Source organism: Punica granatum, chromosome 2, assembly GCF_007655135.1.
Source record: "Punica granatum isolate Tunisia-2019 chromosome 2, ASM765513v2, whole genome shotgun sequence".
NCBI lineage: Eukaryota > Viridiplantae > Streptophyta > Magnoliopsida > Myrtales > Lythraceae > Punica > Punica granatum.
The window spans coordinates 32953575-32974095 of record NC_045128.1 but is presented as its reverse complement, the minus strand read 5'-3'; the positions used below and the strand labels follow the sequence as shown (position 1 = coordinate 32974095).

The following is a 20521-nucleotide window of genomic DNA, read 5'->3' as shown; positions in this document are numbered from 1 at the left end:
ATTGGTTCATGCCATCCTCGACGGTTCGAACGCTCCCAAGTCGGAGATCCTTGAGTCTGAACTACATTGACGTGGTCATTCTGTCCAGTGTAGGCCATCCTCGAAACTCTTCGGTTTGAATTTTATTTACATTTACATGTACTCGTGATGTATTTATCTCTTAGTAAATAGAATTTTAATTTCGTTAATTTCATTAAATTCATGAGTTCTTCATGTATTTACTAATTCTTCCTCTGCATGAAGTCCTCGATATAGAGGAATGCCGAAAGAACCCCAAGGGTTTAAGTGGAGGGAAAAAAAAATCTCCAATTTTCTCGAAAAATCGGAAATTGCCTTTCTGCCTTGATCGAAATCCGGAAACAACATGCTTATCTTGTAATATAAAAGAATTACCATCATGTTACATCGATGATCAGCCGATTCCAGTTCATCAAAAAAGAAAAATTATCACACAAAAGAAAAGTGAAAACCATGTCGTCTGCTAGAAGTGATCTATCGTCCGTCCTTCGGACAAAATGGTAGAGACGACCGGCGGGTTCCTCTAGTTTTAATTCAACCAATCTCTTCTTGCCACCTGTCTGTTGAGTGGATCAGCATGCTGGTGGCGGGTGACATTATCACTTCTCGCAGGGTCACATCATTCCTCGCGTCGCCCTCCCTAACGATCTCTGCAGTGGCATCTCACTGATTTCACTCTCACATCTCTCTCTCTCTCTCTGTAACATCTCGTCTTCTCACTCTCTCTCTCTCTCTCTCTTCTCACTGGTGCTGCTCCGGCGAGTGTGGAGGTTCCACTGGCAGAGCAATGTTCTACTCCCACCAGCTCTTAGCTCGGAAAGCTTCGCTGGGGCAGATATGGTGATTCCCATTTTCGCCTCCCACAAGCTTACTCGACGTTGCTCTCTTTCTCACAGACGAGCTCGCAACGTCTCTGTTTCTGGAGTTCTTCCGCTCTCTGATCAATAAATCATCTGTCTCTGTTCGTTTGACATTGATACAGCTCAACGTCTCTCTGTATCTTGTTGTGAGCTCAATGCGAGCCGTGCTTATTCTACACAGTGATTGAAGATGGATGAATCTTTGTATTGTGTCATTGTTGGCTTTGTATTCTCTCGCTCGGTTGAGCTTGACGTTTTGACGAAACCGTTCGTTTCTTCGTTTTACAACATCTGAGTGTGTTTCGTGGATAGATTATGCTGACTGAATTCGACTCATAACAGGGGATTCTAAATGTGACCTCTCTCTGCTTTGTTCCCTTTCTATATGTTGTCTTCTTTGTATATTCTGAGCTCAAGTACCCATATATTTCTTCAATTTGATTTCCTCCCCTTGATGAATGTCTGTAACTACTGTACACCGTGTGGCATGTCGTGCAAATGAAGGATGGCCGCGACTCTGCATGCAAAGATTAACAGGAGGAAGCTGAACAAGATCAACATCATAAAGATATGGTGACTATTATCTTGTTCAGTTTATCGGGACCAGGTTGATATTCCAACAGAGCTGTACCAACTCAATCTTTCATGCCCATTTTCCTTCTGCTTTCGCAGTGAAGAGATCTTGAACCCGTCGATTCCAATGGCTCTCAGACTGTCCGGGATACTGATGGGTATCGTGTCACTCCTCCACTCCCTGTTCTTTACAGTTTTCGACTTTCGAACGATATCCCCTGTTCCCAACCCGAGTGTAACAGAGCATTCGCTCAAAAAATCCTCTCAGGTGGAGTCGTGATTGTTTACGAGCGAAAAGTCAAGCTCCTATACGGTACTTTCTTGCCCGTTCTTCTTCCAACATCTCGCATTTTGGAATCGCCTTTGAAATTTCTCATCTAATCGGTGTATGTATTGGATTTGTTTCCTGCTACGGCGGGTTGCGTTGCCCGCAATGCAGATGATGTCTCCCGTCTTTTGGTACTTCATACTCACCTCTCTCAATTAACAGAAAATCTTCGATTCTTCGAACTCTATCTTTGCCTTATGCTTTTCAATGGAAACCCATTATGTTTTCTAGGTGGAAATCAACGAGGCATGGAAGGTTAAGCCCGCCCCTGATGGGAAAATGCTGCCGAAAGGAAAGTTGCAGGCGAAGTGAGTGTCACACTTCTTCATTGAGATTTGCCCGATTGAAGACGAACATTCATACCCAATTTAGCGTATGTACTTGAACATGGGGAGAGGGGTAAGATGGTCAAATTACACCTGACCCAGAAAACGTCTTGGGCGTTTCCCATGTTTGTAGGAAAGAAGCTGTTACTTTGCCGGATCACCAAGAGGCAGATGTTGAGGATGTCGAGCGTGCCATGAATTATTCTGACGGAAACACCGCCATGGGGTTTCAGCAAACTGCCTACTTTGCCATGGTAACCGGAATTTCCCACCATATAATCTTGACGACAAATATCATTTCTGATTTAAGCAAAGCTTCGATTCAGCTTCTATTATGTTCTGCACTGATTCGCACTAAGCTGTTGCTGGATGTATATTTTCATGTTGTTTCATACATCAATGCGTGACCTGGCTCTCTGTCAATAACCAAGAAAAATGGTTATAACTGACGTGTTAATCTAAAACTGCTGAACTCTGTGTTGTCTGTTGTGTCTCCCTGCTTTATGTAGAGGCTAGACAGCGTGAATGAAACCGGCACCAATGAGAATCCTAAAGAAGAAGTAGAGTCTCTGCACTTTCACCAAGGTTCGAAATAAATAAATTCTTCTACAGATTGATGCTTATATCAAGTTGCCATTATCAGCTTAACATAATTGACCATCCTTTTTCAGCTGAAGCTGCAAATATCACCTTGTGTGAACGTTTTGATTCTTTCCAAACAGACAGAGATCTATTTAATCACTTCGAGAGGTACCCATCCATTTTATGATTGAAAGCATGCATGACTTCTCTTGGTTTAGTTTTATTCTTTGCCATTACAACTGCTGTTTTCACATTCTTCAGCATGTCATTTGCAGTATTGAGAGAGAACTATTTTGGTCTTCATATTTTGCATCTAATACCGTATATCCTTTATATTACTCTGCAGATTTGATATTGAAGGGGATGATGAAACCCAGTTGAATTTTGCTTCGGATGGGCACACGCATATCTCTAGCATTCATGTGTCCTCATCACCACAGCCGCCTAATGAGCCTCCAAGAGGTTTGTGGAACTGATAGCCCCCTTGACACTTAATTTACATTTGCCTACTGACGGAGGAGTTACAGTAAAGAGAAATTGTTTGAAGGTTCCATTTTCTTTTCGAAGACTGCAAAGTTCATATGAAGTTCTTCCACTAATATAAGCAACGAGATGTACAATGTTTGGTAAATAGTTAAGAGATCATTTTGTTAACCCATATGCCTATTAGCAGCGGATGAGATCCATGATCAACACCCAGATGATCAAATTAATCAGCCATCAGACAAATGCAAAGAGGCTAGTCAGGTCATAGCGGAACTTATTAAGCTGTCCCAATTTTTCCAGAACTAGAGAGAACAACTTGGAAGTTTGCTAACCCAGGTTCAGTCAATGAAACAGGCTAAAGGGAGGCCGGGACCAACAAAAAAGAGACCAAGAAGATTGCCAACTTTTTTCATGGATTATGAACAAACAATAATTCCTGGCCATATATACCACTCGTGGATACAGAACTCATCAGATATTGTCTCCAGAAGAGGAAGAAAGAGAAATGTATGTCCATGATTTCCAATGAAAGCTTCGGCTTGTTCAATTCTACATCCTATGTAAAGATTTGACCAAGTTCTATTACTTGATAGTAAAATAGCTAACCACATTGATGCAAGTTTTAGCATATTGAACTCTCATGCAGTTAGCTTATGCATCTGTGATGCAATTTTATTTTATTTTTGCAGCGACCGAGTGTCATGTCTACTATGAAGATTGCCGACCTGATGGAGCTGCCACCAGTGGTTCTATCTTGTGGGTTAATAGGTCCAAGCAGAGAAATCCATTACCCGGCACCTCTTATGGAGCTATGGACTAGAAGTAGCCAGCTTCCGCACGAATCACCTTCTGGTCAGACTTTGAAAAGCTCTGTTTAGCATTTTATGGTAGGAATACATGTATGGATGCGATTATTTCATTGCAATGGCCTTGTCATACAGGAAGGAACTCGGCACCGCCACCACCTGAGCCATCATCTTCATCACCTCAAGAAAGAGCCGGTTATCAAGATTTCATGCGATTTGTAAGCCACTTTACCTACTGTCTAGATTAATGAGGGGATTGTTGAGATACTGTTTGGCCGAGTATGACGGAGTTTGATGTGCTTTCAAAGCCTTTTGAAGACTACCAAACTGGAGTAGGGTCTGTGTCAGCGGGTGTTCCTATTGAGAAACAACGGGCTCCTCCTGAAACCAATGGAATGCCATCAGAAATCATCGTGGAAGGGCTAAGAGCCAAGATTACGGACAATAATGGCGCAGGCCTTCCTGATCCTCGCTTGTTGGTTACTCCTGGAAATTCCGGTAAGATGTTGAATCTTTGAAGTCAATAATTCACTAGACTGAATACGTGACCTGTCAGAATGAGATGACTTGTGCTCAAATGTGGTTTAAAACAGATGAAGTAAGATCCATCCCAAGCTCAGGATCGGCACAAGGCTTTGTTTCACAGAGTTCTGAGGTCAACTCTGGAAGGTTAGTAAGGGCACACTCATCCCAAGAAACATCTATAGATGATTAGGCTATGAAAGATATGCAATTTTTTTGGAATTAATTTGGACTTTCCGGGACGAGCAGGACTGCAATTGAATGCTGATCACAGTTGTCCCTAGTTGAGAACTTGTCTACTGAATTTTGCGAGTACTTACTGTTTGCAGATCAAACCGGAAGCGGCCCTATTCTTCATCAAGAAACAGCAGCGGTGGCCTCGAACCAGTAGCAGAGGAGCACTCCTGGTTGAATCCGGATCCGAATTTCAGGCTATCAGGGTTAACCGAACGAGACCCAACACCAGATCAAGGTATAATATCACCGCAAATACAAAACAAAGACCTACAGAATTATTTTGAACATTGTTAGGATAATGTCTTCCACACATCTGAACACTTCTCTTACCTGTGCAGAACTCTTGGTCGAGACTGGACCAACTCAAACCCCACATCCGATCATCAGTCCTGCCATTGATAAGCTTACTGATACTATCCGAACGTAATACTTTTTAAAGCCTCTAAAACTTTCTAGGCAGGAGATACAAGTTAAGGACCAAGGTCGTATAACGGGCTCATTCGTGATTGTCCTCAAATCTATTGCAGGCAGATGAAGGCACATTTTGACACTCCCGGGGCTCCTCGAGTAGAATCGCTGAACCACCTTGCTAGTGGGATGAACAGGAAAGGGGCAGCTATGCTCTTCTATCAGACTTGCGGTAAGTTGTCAAAATATCCATACTCATTTTATTTGATTTTGCTGTATTTGTCTTCGATGATTGTTCGAATTCGTTACACTGCATAGTAAATGGCTTGGTTTTCGTTTGCAGTCCTCGCTACCCGAGACATCCTCAAAGTCGAGCAAAAGGTCCCTTACGGGGATATTCTCATCTCTAAAGGAGCAAAGATGTGACTCAACTTCGCCATCAACAAACATCTCCGATTTTCCTGCTTCTCGCCGAGATTTTGTTGTGTTTACATCAGGTTGAAGGGTAAAAACTGTATACTCGAACTTTTTAAAGCTTCTGTGGTGCATAACTATCAAATGTTTATAGCTCTCTCTCGGAGTTCGCCCATTGTATAAACATTAGACCTTAGGCGCCGAAGTATTGCTCGTCTATATATGACGCAAATCCTATTCCATTTCATATGTTGTCATTCTGAATCTCTATGATAAATTTGTTTATATCTTGGACTGCTTTAATACCAATTGAGACCACAAAACATAGCGAGCAATTTTCAGCTTTCACTATCTTATGCTGCGTTTGGTTTCAAAGTAGAATTTTAAAATCAAATTTTAATTTTGAAAAAGTATAGTATAAATTTGATCCATCCAAAGTTATTTTTTTTTACTGTGGGTAGAATTAGGTTAGAGTTATGATTTTAAAATCATATTTGCAAACCAATCAAGCCATTAAAATTTGACAATAACATAAATTTGCGCGTATCAATTTGTTATCAAATACGGCGACCTCGTCACCAGTAAAAGCAAATTCTTGAATAGTACTTTCCATGATAATGGTCGATTGTCTCATCAAACACAGTTGCCAAAATTCTCTCCAATTTCCGTTGTTGCATCTCTTCTCATGCTTGAACTGAAGTTGAAATGGCTCAGTCCCGACTTCTACTCTTTGTTCCTTCTCTATAGCTCATGTCAGATGCCCGGCCTCTAAAGCCGAATTGCCGGGTCGGTCTAGCCCTTGCTCCGGACCGGCCTTAGTGCATAAATGACTTTGCATATATAGCTCGATGGACACGAATGCTCTTTTAATGGCGAATAGTTAGTATCTATCCAAAAGAATATCCCCAATTTAGTATTGGTAATAATTACAACTAGGAAAGTCCAACTTTCACTTGCATATTCACCTCTCTTATTTTATAAATAATCTCCTCCTTGATCCCCCTATTAGGGGTTGGGATTACCATTACCCACCAAACCAACCTCTGCTTGTCCAAGTGACTCAGTGAGAGTGACCATGTGGTCGAACTGGTTACCGGGTCGGGTCAGGATATTCCCGAGATCGCCCCGATCGAGGAGCTTCTCCTGTTCATCCTTCAGGGACGTACAGGATCTGTGCTCGCCGGAGCCCGATGCCCGACCCGACTCCCCCCGCAGCCCCACCGTCTTCCACCGCATCTGCTCCACCGGCTCCGGCGTCGCCATCCGCTGCGCAGCCTCCCTCTCGGACTCTCCCCCGCCGCCGCCGCCTCCTCCCGCCGTGGTGGTCTACTTCACCAGCCTCCGCGTGGTCCGGAAGACCTTCGAGGACTGCAGGGCCGTCCGGTCAATCCTCCGCGGGCTCCGCGTCCCGATCGACGAGCGGGACCTCGCCATGGACGCGAGCCTCGTCGGGGAGCTCCAGGCGATCACCGGCCGCCGGAGGCTGGCCCTGCCGTGCGTATTCATTGGCGGGAGGCTAATCGGCGGGCTCGAGGAGGTGAGGCGGCTCTACGAGAGCGGGGAGCTGAGGGCTCTGGAGGGCCGCGGTGGTGGTGGGAGGAGCAACTCGGCGGCGGTGGGGCCCAGTGGGGTATGTGTCCAGTGTGGAGGGCTGAGGTACGTTGTGTGCGAGAAGTGCGACGGGAGCCGGCGGATCTACGCGAAGGGATTGCCTGGGTTCAGGGCGTGTATGGTCTGCAATGTGAACGGTCTGGCCAAGTGCCGTTCCTGCTCTCTTAACCCTGACGGCGCCGGCCCGACCAAATGCTGCTGAACCGGAGGGGAGACCTATGCCTATCCAATACCCATCCAATTTGATGGCTAAAAATTGGATTTCATGGTACTTTTAGTCATCTACTAATTGGTAGACTAAGACTAATATGCTGCTTGCTCGCTTCCTGTGGTCTTTGGTCAAATCCGATGTAATGGGACCATTAAGTTATCCGGAAAAATCATGATAGGAGATTATTTTTGTCTATAGACATGATGATACCGTATTATGAACTCCAGATTTTCTGACAAAATAATAATTTGTAAATATTGTTTGTAGTTTGTGTTGTATATAATATTTTACTGATTTCAAGAGAGTTTTAGATATGTCATGTTCGTGAAATCGAAAAGTACGCCACGCATGCCGCTTGAAAGAAAACTGTGAAAAAGTTCGAACTTATTTAAAAGTTAGCAAAAAATATCGACAATATACGCCATGCAGGCCACTTGCGTAGGTCAAACTTGTTTCTCTCGTAGATTTAGGTCGCGTGTATTATTGTATGAGTCTGGTGAACTCAAACGCACTTTATTGATGGAAAAGAGAAGGAGAAAGGAAAACGAGATTCTTGTGAAAAAATCAGAATTTATTTAAAAAATTAACAAAAAGAGAAATGAGATAACGTGTTTCACAAAAATAGTTTTCTCAATTTTTCTCTTCGTGAGATCACGGGCTACCATGAGTTCAATTCATTGATTGTGACTCTTTTTTTTTTTTTGGGGTTTTCTCAAAGAGGCTAATCTCCATCCGGGCGTATGGTTTTGCCACTCTTTGTTTTAGAACAAGAAGTAACGATGAACCTTTGTTCGTTTGGAGCAAAAAAAAAAAAAACAGAGATGAACTTTTGCTGGTATTGGGCCTATGAGGCCCATGTAGGAGGCCCATATGACTAACCGAAGCCCAAAACGATCACACTCGGCCTGGAAAGGGCTTTGGTTGACTTTCACCTGTCTATTCGTCCGGTCAGCTTCTCTTTTTCTTTTTTTTTTTTCATTACAATGGAAGCGCATATCCTAGTGCATTGAAATAGAAATTCTAAATATCTAATAAAATGACACGAGTAGTTTCACTGATTATCGAATCTGAGATCTCTTGGTCACCAGGCGAAAGGTGCATTACTATGCTTCCGGTTAGCTTCTCTTTCTCCATACTCTATTGGGACAAGTCTTTAAACGAAATGTGATTAAAATCCCTGTCAGCGTCAGCGGTGAGAAATGGACAAGATGGGCCAACTTCTATTGAATTCGACTGACAATCACAAACAGCACAGTTTTCTTTCAAATACTGTTGCAATATCTGAATGTATCGATCGGAAGGGCTTCAGGACATCATGTTATAAATCGTCCTAAACAAAGTGAAATTGAATGGCTCAGTACGAGTCCAAGGAAGTATTTCCGCAAAATTCCTTATCTCCGACAATCGAAGTGGTCACCCGACGTACTACATTTAATGTATATCGGGTGCATGAAACCCACGATTGATGAATTTGTCTGGGCGGAAGTAGTTGTATGCCTATATATGGTTGATTTTAATCCATCTCTCTCCCATGGAGATTGTCCTGTACTTGCTGTCACGTAGAATGTTTATGTTGAACTCGCCGATTCGATCATGTGAGAAATGAGTCGTGTATTAATCGCATGGCCTTACATTAACTTTTATCGAAAGATGTTGATGGGATGGGATCGCATGAGGCACATTTAATCCGTTATATACGTTGTTGTTTGGACTTTTTATCCTAATTGGAGAATTTTCATAACGTTCTGGTTAAATTTTATGTTCATATCAAAGGGCCTAGAGTACGATTAGGCTTTTCTCTGTCTAAGTTTTAACCACTCGTGGGGTTTAACAAGAAGATTTTGCCACCCTCATACATACATATATGTATATCTAGGTATATATACGCATACATATATACATAACCTCCCAAAAAAAAAATGAAAAAAAGAGGTTGACTTCTCTTTCCATAGCAAAGGAAGTCTCGACTCTGGAGCTTTAATTTTCATCTCAATTATTTGCCAATCAAGTCATGAATATCAACATCATGTAAGCAGAGGACCAAGTCTTCGTCCGATTCAATTATTGCTCGATGCATCCACATGGACAAGTTAACAAAATGAACGAAAAATATTTGTTACAATTTATTTGGATTCAGAGATTTGAATGTAAGTGAATGGAGAGGATTCCATACAATAAACTTTCTTTTTTTTTCGATCATAAGAGATATTCATAAACCTAATACAACATCTGATAAACTTTTTAATTCATATATGATTATTTATATATACTTCTCATTAATTTTTTTAGTATAGTTCTCAAAATCCGATATCCGCTGAATCTAAGTAAAGTGCACACGTTTAACAAATGTTTGATACAAATACACAGAGAGAATTCGAACCCGAAAACTTAGAATTACCAAATCACACAAGAATGAATTTCAAACTATTAAACCATCAACTTCTATGGTAGAATTTTTCTTTTATGCAGAACTAAAACTTACTATTTTACAAATATTGGCTCGTTTGGTTTGTGGATACAATTTTAAAATCACAATTTTAACTTAATTCTACCAATAACAAAACAAAATAACTCATACAAAGTCAAAGAGTGAGCTCCATTTATATCACTTTTTTTCACAACAAAATAAAATAATTCATACAAAATCAAACGGTGAGCTCCATTTATACCATTTTTTTAATTAAAATATAATTTTAAAATTATATTATGAAAACAAACGCGGGGACCAAATTAATTTTCTTAAGGAAATCTCCCAATTGCATGCCTTACATGGAATTGTTCACAGCCACGTGCGCGCTCCTGATGTGGGCGTCTTTATCTTTTGGCTGTCGGGACTAGCAAGACTTTGACGTAGTCCATTAATTTCCTTGATATTGACTGTGAATCTCAACTAACATGAATGAATTGATTTAAATAATTTGATCCTTATTCTCTTTAAATAAAATTTTAACTTTTAATTTCAATATAAAAATTTTATGATTGAAGAAGTTTTATTTTTTAATAAATCGATGCTATTTTAGCTAAACTAGTGGAGACTCATTGAATTTATAATACGAGAGTCTAAGGTTGCGTTTGGTTTCATAGTAGGATTTTAAAATCAGATTTTGATTTTGATTTTGAGTGGTATAAATGGGGTCCACTCTTTGACTTTGTATGAGTTATGTTGTTTTGTTGTGGAAAAAAGTGGTATAAATGGGGTCCACTCTTTGACTTTGTATGAGTTATTTTGTTTTGTAGTGGATAGAGTTAAGTTAGAATTGTAATTCTAAAATAATATTGGGAAACCAAACAGGCCCTAAACTAACATATAATATATGTAGATAAGACAATTGGATTATGTCTTTTATCGCCATGATTTGTTGGCTTTTATTCAATGTTTCCCTCAGTGGTTTCTTTTTCTTTCTCGTGCAACACTCCATATATAATTCATCCCCTCAATATACTCATGTAGAAAAGATTAAAAGAAAACATTAACTATATTAATTAATGAAAGGACGTGTGGTGGCGAGTGGATGGGTTTTTTCTACCCACAAACCACATCCTTTGAAAAAAAAAACTTAAAAACTGAATTTCATATTTTTCTAATATTATTTAAAGATATTATTACGATAAGTGTTCTCATATTGCAAGTAGGATGGTGTTTTTCACTTATGGGGATTCACTCTGTTCTTTTTTATTCGAATTCTTTTAAAAATATTTAGGTATAAAAAAATTTATTTTAATTGGTTAACAATTTAAGTTGCTCTTTTATTTGTGATGTTATAAATGTCCTTCTTTTTGTGGTGAAATGTATTATTACACCGATTTATTGACTGATACTAATCGTTATTTAAGCAATGACTTGACCGTGATTATAAAATACTTTCAATGAATTTCGAATTTTTGCAATGCAGCAGCAAGTAAAATGCGACCACTCAAACTTAGCGACGCATTTAAAATCTATTATATTGTGATCATGTTTTTGTAAGTTTAGATTAGCAGGGAGAAATGTTAGATTCTATATTGTATGAGATAAGCCTTTTAGAAAATTAGAATCATCAATAATTTAGACGGTTCATAAATTTTTTTGGCGAACAAAGTTCATAATTTTTTTCATAAGTTAAGAACTTTGTTCATAATTTTTCTCACATACCAGTATTATTATTAGTTTCAGTTATACTATGTATTGATTATTACATAAATTAATAAGATGAACCGAAAGATTGATATAGGAAATTTTCTTCTTGTTGCATAGCGTGAGTTAATCCTAGGAAAAGTAATTCCCGAAGAAAATGACGAGGTAATATACTATTAAAAATCAAAATTCCTATTTTCATCATATCTAACATTTTTACATAGAATAAGTTTTCGTATAATCAATATGGGTTGGTTCGATGGATCGGTGCTTATTTCACCTAAGTAAAGTGTCAAGTGTATATTGCCTGAATGGAGAAAATTCATAATCATGAGAGTTTTTACCTCTTAGTGGGAGTGATCTGGCTTGAACTGATTAGGTGAAGTTTTTTGGACTTCCAATATAATGGTGAATACAAAATAGAATTATTCCATGTGATACAATTTTTTTAAACAAATAGGAATATATTGCTTCAGTTTCACTAGATAACACTATATAACACAATTTTAACTTTTCGTTAAAAATGTGATGCAAAGCTGACAGGGGATCATTTTTTTGACACCCTTGCATACGTGGAAGATAAAATCGTGATAGGTTATGTTCATTTTTCAAAACTTCTGCTGGAACATGCAAAACGGGTACAAACATGTTATCTGGTGTAATTCTCTTGATAGACATGGCATCCGCGGTTAGCCATCTCCAGTATAAGCGGAGTGTTATGTCAACTTTTCGTCACATTTATGAATGAAATGTGACATTATGCTATATGTTAAAAAAAATACAAAATTATCGTGCTATTTAAATAAATTGAACGAAATCCATCGAATAGGGTTGGTGTGATACTTAAATAGTGAGTTTTTACCGAAGTTTTAGGTTTAAGTTAGAAAAAATCATGCAAAGGAATACCCCTATTAGGTAACCTCCACGATTTGTAGCCGAATTAGCATATCATGTGGGATTGTAGAGTGTTCACGTGTACCGTGGAATTAATCAAGTACTTACTTAGACACCCTTATACTTCAAAAATAAAAGCAAACCATATAATCACGTCAAAAAAAAGTCAAGAACCAATGTTTTATGTTATAATTTATCTTTTACATACATGCCGATCAAACTCCACCAGGACTACCGTCCTCATAAGAGAGAAATTAATTTTCCGATTTCTTACTCCCTCTCTCCCAGCCTCTGCCCGAAACCCTAATCGCAATCCCTGTTGCCGGCGCAGCTGGCTCCGATCGGGCACGCCGGACGTCACCGCCATCGAGATCAAAAAGCCGGAGTCCTCTATCTCCCCGTCGTCTTCACTCTCCATTCCCGGTGCCCTTCCTTCTCTCCCTTCTCCTTTTTGCTTTTTTTAAAATTTAAAGTTAAACCGACTACAATATAATTGGTCCAGAGCCACCCGGCCTCGTCCTGGTTGTTGGCTGGTGCAGAGACTATGTAATGCATGCAGCTTTCGAAGTCCATGTCACGGCCACCGAATTAAAGTCGACAAACGAACACAAATTATTTCAATTTATTTATTTAATTATATTTCTCCATTAACTTGAAATTTCTTTTAATATATGTACAATCTTATTGGCATGATAATCAACGAAGAGAGGCTGATTAATTTTCAGAAGAAGTAGATTTTCATCTTATTCATCGTACGTACTTTTTCAAGCCATCCCTGCAGGTAAAATGCTAAAAAAAAATTAAAGGAACATATATATATATATATATATATATAAATAGCTAAACAGAAAAATAGATAGATAATTGAACTGCAGGCGATTAAATAGATAGATAAATATTCTAGAAGTCAAGACATAGACATAATGATGTGGTGGTGGCCCTGGTGGGTAAACTTCCTTAGGAGCTAATTGCTGCATATGTAATTAGCTCTGAAACAGACCAAATCCTCTCGTGATTAGATTAGTATCGAAGAAGATGTAAAAGTAAAAAAAGAAAAGAAAAGAAAGAAAGTCGAAGAAGAAGGACGCAGGATCCATATTACAAAGATGTCATTATTTTACAATGGATAGTGTGTAGTTAATTTTGGTTTGCTTTTCATCGACCAATTCACACGGGAGTAATTTATCTTAATGACCCTTTCTTGTTTGTTCGGGCTAGGTCTACTTAATTATGCATATGAGATTCATCACGTAATTTTGTGAGGTTGAATTTTTTTCGACTATAAAAGATATATAGAGCTTGTTAGGTCGTAGCGAGATTGAAATATTGGACCTACTCCAGGCTATAATACGTATCCATCACGGAATGTAAACAAACATGTCATCCTCTGCGAATTATAAGATTCAGCAAATGGGAATTAATTAGTTCTAAGGGGAAAAAACAGAAAAAAAGGAAAGAAATTAACTAGCTAATTAAGGGGAAAAGGGTAAATAAGATAATAAGAAAATAAGAATTGGCTGATACAATCAAGTGGCTGCACGTGAATATTGATTTATAGAACACCAATTTATACTTATACTAGGAAAAAAAATTATAACAGAATCATCTCATGATATATAATAGCAGCCATCTTTGGTGACCAACACAATTTATTAAAGCTGGCTCAAGAGGGCTTGAATGGATCAAGACATATTTCGATGAATTAACTATGTTAGCTTTATGATCTAATAAGTCGGAGAAAAAAATAAATATCTATATTATAAGAAAAAACTCGTATCTCTATTTATTATTAGTCTCAACTACCGTGATTCAAATAATTGTTAAATTTCTCGTTGTTCTTGATATCAGCATGATTTTTATTATGCCATAAAATTATAAATAGGAGTTGTGAAATTGTTCACATCACATTTAAATAGCTGAAAAAAAATAAATGGTACCGAGAGTGATTAATCAAAAAGTTATACGGAGAATACCAACAAGTTCAAGGGGACAAGGAGGAGGGCCTAGTGTTTTTGGATTTTGGTGCATTTGCTTAACGAAATATATTTAATTTTCCCGTGGATTTTACCAAATAATTCATGTCCAGTCCTTGCAAGATACCGATAATAAACATATATATATATATATATATATTCTGAGAATCCTATTAATTAGAAAATGTGAAAAAATTAACTTACATAAATAAGTACTGTAAAAACAAAACAGATAAAGCTAAATTTGATTTAAGACACGCACTCAACACAATGAGATATTTTTGTAATCCTACTTTGTCAGGTGAAATGAAAAAAAACACTAATTAAATTGCAATATATAAGATAATGTTTATTAATCACTCGATTTATTTTTATAATTATTAGTAATTTAAATTATTTTACTGATTTTTTTCTCCCTATATTATTGTAAAATAAATTTATCAATTTTTTTTTTTGTAAATAGATCATTCAAGATTTTCTTTAATGAGACACATGTCCGATCTTTTATTCCATTTATTTTCTCTAACAAATTCTAAAGACAGAATTGCAGTCCCCCACATGTACTTAGTGTAACAATTAAATCGGAGATTAGTAATCGTCCCGAGACATACACTAATTGCTGGAAACCAGATCGAAGAAGTCCGACTCATAAACAATGAATATGGAGAACAGAGAATAGAGATGTACACGCGACATATGTGGTCTTTTAATCCGGCGACTTCGATTCTACACTGCCCGAACTAATTCTTTTTTTTGTCACATATTTCATTAAAAAAATTCACAAATTGAGTCTTACAAAATTTTAATCAGGTCTTATATGTCTGATTAAAAACATAAAATTCGAGCCACAAACAACATAAATATTTCGCCTCATGCACATTTGGAAGGAAATACCGTCATTGAATAGCAGCGGATGACCGGAAATCCAAAAAAGAAAAAGAAAAATGATTAATAATTTCAACTGATTTTCTAGGAGGTTTGGTTTCTTATTTATTATATTAAATTAATAATCAAGTACATAACTAGTATATCCTTTCATTATCAGTGTAATTGCTTCGACGAAATCGTCGGTCCCGTCCGACAAAGAGCCCCTCAGAGATTGCGCGTCCCATTCCATCGGACAGCATGCAAATCTGACACTTTTTAAATTTCCCTTTTGTTTCATTTTCATGTATTTTCCAGAGAAAAAAAAGTCTCCTTTTTTTTTCATTATTTATGTTCATTTTTTCTTGCAATTTTTCGCTTTGAAGATAAAACCATCAGCTTTCGAGACCCAATCAAAGGCTTTACGTAAAATACAATTCTAGTCTAAGTCAATCCACAAAAAAAAAAAAAGGCTTTTGAAATATTAAAAAAACATTAAAGAAAACAAAATGCAGTAATATTCAGCTCAGCTTACGCGTTTTCAAACAATATCAGAGGTTCAGTCTACATTAGTCTGCAACCAAACGCCACAGCCCATAATACTGGTTCCTTGATTTCTATTCTACTTCTCCACACGGGGGCTTAATCCTTGCTCACATGCCCTGTTCCTTCATTTCTTGTTTCTTCCTTCTGATTCAATCCGGTGGGGGAAAGCTTTCAGCTTGATTTCGGGCGTGGTAGTTCGGCTCAGCTGGGAAAAGAGGTTCAGCCTCTGCGGGAGTCTTTTGGGTCAATTGGGGTCGCTGCAAGAATGGAGAAGAGCTGCAAAATCGGTAGATTGAAGGATCGTGGTGGGGTTCTGCTGTTGATGCTCATCTTTGTGATGGCTCATCAGAATCCGAGCTCGTGTTGGTGTCTGAATGAAGAAGGTGAGACCTTTGAACGTTCTTCTTGGTGTATCTATTGCTTGTTCTATGACTTCTGGAATCGGGAAAGTTTGAACCCAGTGAAAGGGGATTGTTGCTTGGAAGTCTGCAAATAAGTCTCTTGACGTTTGCTGTTCTTTTTTATGTTTACTGAAAGAAAGTATCCTTCCTTGTGGTCCATGGGATGTGTTGCAGGTTTGGCTCTCTTGAGGCTGAGGGACAGGATAGAGAGTGACCCTTTTGGAGCTTTGAGAGGTTGGCATGAATATGATGGAGAAATTGATCCATGCTCATGGCTCGGGGTGGAGTGCTCTGACGGAAAAGTTGTTGTCCTGTAAGTTGGCCGCTCAATCTTACGCGTAGTTGATGCAATTAAGTCTTCTGTCAGATGATCGATAGATTGTTCTTGATTGGAGAAAGAACTGCTTTTGATTTCTACTTTTCAATTATGTATGGTAAATTGGGTGGTACAGATGATATCTTCGATCTTGGTCTGGAATTTGACTTTTCATGTATGGAAGAACTTTTTATAGAAAGAAGAAAGCAGCGTCAGTAATGATTTACATTTTGCAAGCTCTAAACAGCAGAGCGTGCAGTGTCATGTGAAAACCTGTGTGAAGATTTACTCGCAAAGTTGCATATCCATGTGGCATCAGACATGAATTGGATGCAGTAATATCAAATTACCAGTTTTTCGATGTTTAACTCGCGTCTTATGCCTGCAGCAACTTGAAAGATCTCTGTCTTGGAGGAACTCTGGCACCGGAGATTGGGAACCTCGCTCATATTAAGTCCATGTAAGTTCCTGTTAGTTAGTTCGTTCAACAGCAAATCTTCTAGCTTTTGTTTCATTGTATTCATGTCCCTCTAAATTGTCTTGTTGGTTTGCTTGCAGTATCTTACGCAACAATACTTTCTCTGGGTCCATTCCTGAAGAGATCGGAGAGCTCAAGGAGCTGGAGGTGTTGGATCTAGGATACAATAATTTCAGTGGGCCACTGCCCTATAAGCTTGGGAATAATCTCTCTCTAGCAATCCTGTAAGTCAGCAAAATACTAGAAAGTCATTTTAAGCTTTAGATCCACTCAATGTCGTACAATATATGAGCTTGGTTTCTTGTCGGTTGTGCAGCTTACTTGACAACAATGGGCTACTAACTGCACTGTCACCTGAAGTCTACGAGTTCAAGATTATTTCCGAAGCTCAAGTTGATGAGAGCCTGTTATCTGCTTCTCTAGAAAGGTTTGCATTGCAAAATTAGACTAATTGCGCAATATGTATTTGAATTTAGATCCCTTGGCACTGACCTTTGGAAGGATAAGATACTTTGTTTCGTCAGCATCTTTAAAGAACTAAAAGTAGGATGAACAAGCAGGTCCTGAGAATGATACTTAAGTGCCTTAGAGTCTGCAAAACTTTGTTAGTGCATATATTGTATTTCCTTTTTTGCATAATTGCCAACCTGTGAATGGGAGTCTGGAGGTTTTCTCCATGCTGGGCATCTAATTAAATCTTAATCAGAGCCATCTATCTTAAATGAACTTTCTGCACGACTGTGTTGCTACATCAGTACACAATTTTTGAGTAGCCCATTTTATTTTTTAAGCTGTTGGCTGATTGATTCTTAAATTCCTTTTTTGTCCCAAGTACAGGAATGCAGATGATATTCAAGGTCAGCATTTCATTCATGAGAGAGCGCTTTCTGGGACATCCCCTCATAGTTCCACTTCACCAGACAAATCAGCAAACCACACCAGTTCTCCACGAAATCGTGAGCAAAAGCCGCCAGTAGCGTCCGCGTCCGCGTCCGCGTCCCCGTCCCCATCCCCATCCCCATCCCCATCCCCATCCCCATCCCCATCCCCATCCCCAGCCCCAGCCCCAGCCCTGGCCTCATCCCCTCCGCCATCTCAGGCCCCTAAAGCGAAAACAGTGCTGCTCATCGGTGCCTCTGTTGGGGGATCTGCGTTATTGTTCTTGATCATACTTGGCATATACTTCTACAGGCGGGACAAAGGTACCATGGTCAAACCTTGGGCCACAGGCTTAAGCGGACAGCTCCAGAAAGCATTTGTAGCAGGTAATATGTTTTTTCTTTTATTTCTGCTAGTAGTCCATGACTTTTGGTTTCAACTGATTCTCTCAATATAATCATTCCAATTGATGATAATATGCATTGCTTCCTCGCAACTGACTGACACTTGTAGTCCTGTCTACTTTAACGCACTGATAGAGCAGAAAAAAAAGAGAGTACTGTTTCTTCACAACGTATGAAACACATCTGTAGAAGTAGATGCACCCAAAACTTAAATTATTTATGAGTTTTTATTACTTATCTGTTTACAGATATGACTCCTATCCGCATTGCAGGTGTCCCGAAGTTGAAGAGATTGGAGCTCGAAATAGCATGCGAAGACTTCAGCAACGTGGTCGGGACTTCCTCAATGGGCACAATATACAAAGGGACTTTGTCCAGCGGGGTCGAAATAGCTGTGGCCTCTGTTGCAGCCAAATCTGCCAATGATTGGTCAAAAAACCTCGAAGCACAGTTCAGAAAGAAGGTATTTGGTCTCTTCTTTCAACAAAATTTCAAGATCGGTTCTTCTTGTGTTGGGAAAAGAAGCATATAGTAATAACTCTTGTGCTCTCTGTCGACTGCAGATCGATGTGCTATCAAAAGTGAATCACAAGAACTTCGTGAACCTGATTGGGTATTGCCAGGAGCAGGAGCCATTTACTAGGATGATGGTTTTTGAATACGCTCCAAATGGAACACTCTTTGAGCATTTACACAGTAAGTGCCAAAATTTGTTTTTAGGAACACCTAGCAGTACGAGTCTTACACAAACATATTCATCTGAGCATCTGGAGTTCAGAACTCTGCTATGTCATGACAAAATAAGGGAAAGCTTCGTAAAAAAAAAAGAAAAAAAGAAGAGGGAAAATTCTAATCTTGCATCTAGTTGGCTTCAGGGAACACCTCCATTGTTTCTGTCTTCTTATGTCAAAATTGTGTTTGAATTTTTTTTTCCTTCAAAAGAAAAGCCTTCATTATTTCATGCTGAAACTCGGTCTTCTGAACTGCAATCCAACACTTTCTCCCTCATGTATCGCCACTTTTCGAGAAAGGAGAGATGAAAAAAACTTGGACCATTTCCTGAATATGTTGATGCCCCGTGCTATGCCCTGAACTTATTGTGACCGTGGGTGGTTAATAGATGAATTTTGGCACTTTATAGTTCTCATATCCTGTCAGCTTTTCGAGCTCTAAATGAGAAAGTTTAATTGCAGAAGTAATATTCTTGAAGAAATGAAAGATCGAGACTGAAGTATGTTTGTTTCTGTTTATGCAGTAAAAGAAGCAGAGCACGTAGACTGGGGTACGCGAGTAAGAATCGCGATGGGAATGGCCTATTGCCTTGAATATATGCACCAACTCAGCCCGCCTATCCCCCATAAAAACTTAACTTCCTCAGCGGTTGCTCTCACAGAAGATTATGCAGCAAAGATCTGCGACTTCAACTTCTGGAACCAAATGGCTGCTTCTGAGATTGAATCCTTTGGTATAGAGCTTGTCGAGAACTCTTCGGCAGGACCGCAGAGAAATGTCTACGCCTTCGGGGTTATCCTGTTTGAGATGGTCACAGGTAGACTCCCTTACTCCGTAGATAACGGATCAATCGAAGATTGGGCCTCAGACTACGTGAGAGGGGACAGGCCTCTTGCAGAAATGGTGGACCCAACTCTGAGATCTTTCGATGTGGACCAAGTAGGGAAGATCAGCGAAATCATAAGATCTTGTGTCCACCCCGACCCAAAACATAGACCATCCATGAGAGAGGTCTCTTTGAGATTGCGAGACGTAACGGGGATTCCACCTGACGGGGCAATCCCGAAAATATCCCCTCTCTGGTGGGCGGAACTTGAGATCCTCCCCACCGACGGGACCTAAATTATTTATAGGGGCGTGTATAATGTAAGCATGACTTCAAATTTTCCGCTTAATATGTTTTGTCGGTTTCTTTAGCTTGCACGGGGGTAGGATGTGAAACTAGTCGCCCCTGACGTTATTATTATGCCCGTCTGTTTGTAAAGTGCATGAAGGTGTCGAAGCCTTTGTATATACAACGTAGGCAAAGGTCAGGTTAGACTTGTTCTGTTCGGTTTCTTCCTTGGGAACGGTCTCTCTCGAAGCATATCAGAAAGTAAAAATGATCTCGACCAGTCTGGAGTCACAACTCAGTTCCGTGTAAGTCTCATTTTGTTTTTTTGTTTTTGAACATATTCATGTCGATTGGAAAATTTGGCCAACGCGATACTGAGCCGGCTCACACGAACCTCCTCTGGAGGTCCAAGACATGATTGACG

At 39.3% G+C, this 20521-nt stretch overlaps 3 protein-coding genes across 3 annotated transcripts; all 3 read left to right on the top strand.

The window, feature by feature from the left end:
• The first annotated feature begins 650 nt into the window (after nucleotides 1–650).
• LOC116194775 (sister chromatid cohesion 1 protein 1) lies at nucleotides 651–5863 on the top strand. Its single transcript, XM_031523663.1, has 20 exons — nucleotides 651–858; nucleotides 1383–1451; nucleotides 1551–1609; nucleotides 1720–1764; nucleotides 1891–1910; nucleotides 2011–2087; nucleotides 2239–2359; nucleotides 2615–2690; nucleotides 2777–2855; nucleotides 3034–3149; nucleotides 3361–3434; nucleotides 3528–3680; nucleotides 3863–4025; nucleotides 4115–4197; nucleotides 4288–4477; nucleotides 4573–4648; nucleotides 4831–4973; nucleotides 5077–5161; nucleotides 5266–5378; nucleotides 5490–5863. The coding sequence occupies exons 1-20, from the start codon at nucleotides 806–808 to the stop codon at nucleotides 5570–5572; spliced, it is 1878 nt and encodes a 625-aa protein (XP_031379523.1). The 5' UTR covers nucleotides 651–805; the 3' UTR covers nucleotides 5573–5863.
• Nucleotides 5864–6162: 299 nt separating this feature from the next.
• On the top strand, nucleotides 6163–7676 carry LOC116194273 (uncharacterized protein At5g39865-like). Its single transcript, XM_031523047.1, has one exon. It carries the CDS (start codon nucleotides 6636–6638, stop codon nucleotides 7371–7373), a length of 738 nt encoding a protein of 245 aa, XP_031378907.1. The 5' UTR covers nucleotides 6163–6635; the 3' UTR covers nucleotides 7374–7676.
• Nucleotides 7677–15764: 8088 nt separating this feature from the next.
• On the top strand, nucleotides 15765–20395 carry LOC116194948 (inactive receptor-like serine/threonine-protein kinase At2g40270). Its single transcript, XM_031523879.1, has 9 exons — nucleotides 15765–16156; nucleotides 16349–16487; nucleotides 16879–16950; nucleotides 17049–17192; nucleotides 17285–17395; nucleotides 17806–18233; nucleotides 18524–18714; nucleotides 18815–18947; nucleotides 19507–20395. The coding sequence occupies exons 1-9, from the start codon at nucleotides 16039–16041 to the stop codon at nucleotides 20103–20105; spliced, it is 1935 nt and encodes a 644-aa protein (XP_031379739.1). The 5' UTR covers nucleotides 15765–16038; the 3' UTR covers nucleotides 20106–20395.
• The last annotated feature ends 126 nt before the right edge of the window (nucleotides 20396–20521 follow it).

What these genes read in the sequence shown, in the direction of transcription:
- LOC116194948 (XM_031523879.1), top strand. Translation starts at nt 16,039, where the DNA reads ATGGAGAAGAGCTGCAAAATCGGTAGATTGAAGGATCGTGGTGGGGTT. An exon ending in GACGGAAAAGTTGTTGTCCT is followed by an intron (nt 16,488 to 16,878) that starts GTAAGTTGGCCG and finishes TTATGCCTGCAG; the next exon opens with CAACTTGAAAGATCTCTGTC. An exon ending in CCAGAAAGCATTTGTAGCAG is followed by an intron (nt 18,234 to 18,523) that starts GTAATATGTTTT and finishes TCCGCATTGCAG; the next exon opens with GTGTCCCGAAGTTGAAGAGA.
- LOC116194273 (XM_031523047.1), top strand. Translation starts at nt 6,636, where the DNA reads ATGTGGTCGAACTGGTTACCGGGTCGGGTCAGGATATTCCCGAGATCG.
- LOC116194775 (XM_031523663.1), top strand. Translation starts at nt 806, where the DNA reads ATGTTCTACTCCCACCAGCTCTTAGCTCGGAAAGCTTCGCTGGGGCAG. An exon ending in GTCTCTGCACTTTCACCAAG is followed by an intron (nt 2,691 to 2,776) that starts GTTCGAAATAAA and finishes ATCCTTTTTCAG; the next exon opens with CTGAAGCTGCAAATATCACC. An exon ending in TCTGAGGTCAACTCTGGAAG is followed by an intron (nt 4,649 to 4,830) that starts GTTAGTAAGGGC and finishes TACTGTTTGCAG; the next exon opens with ATCAAACCGGAAGCGGCCCT.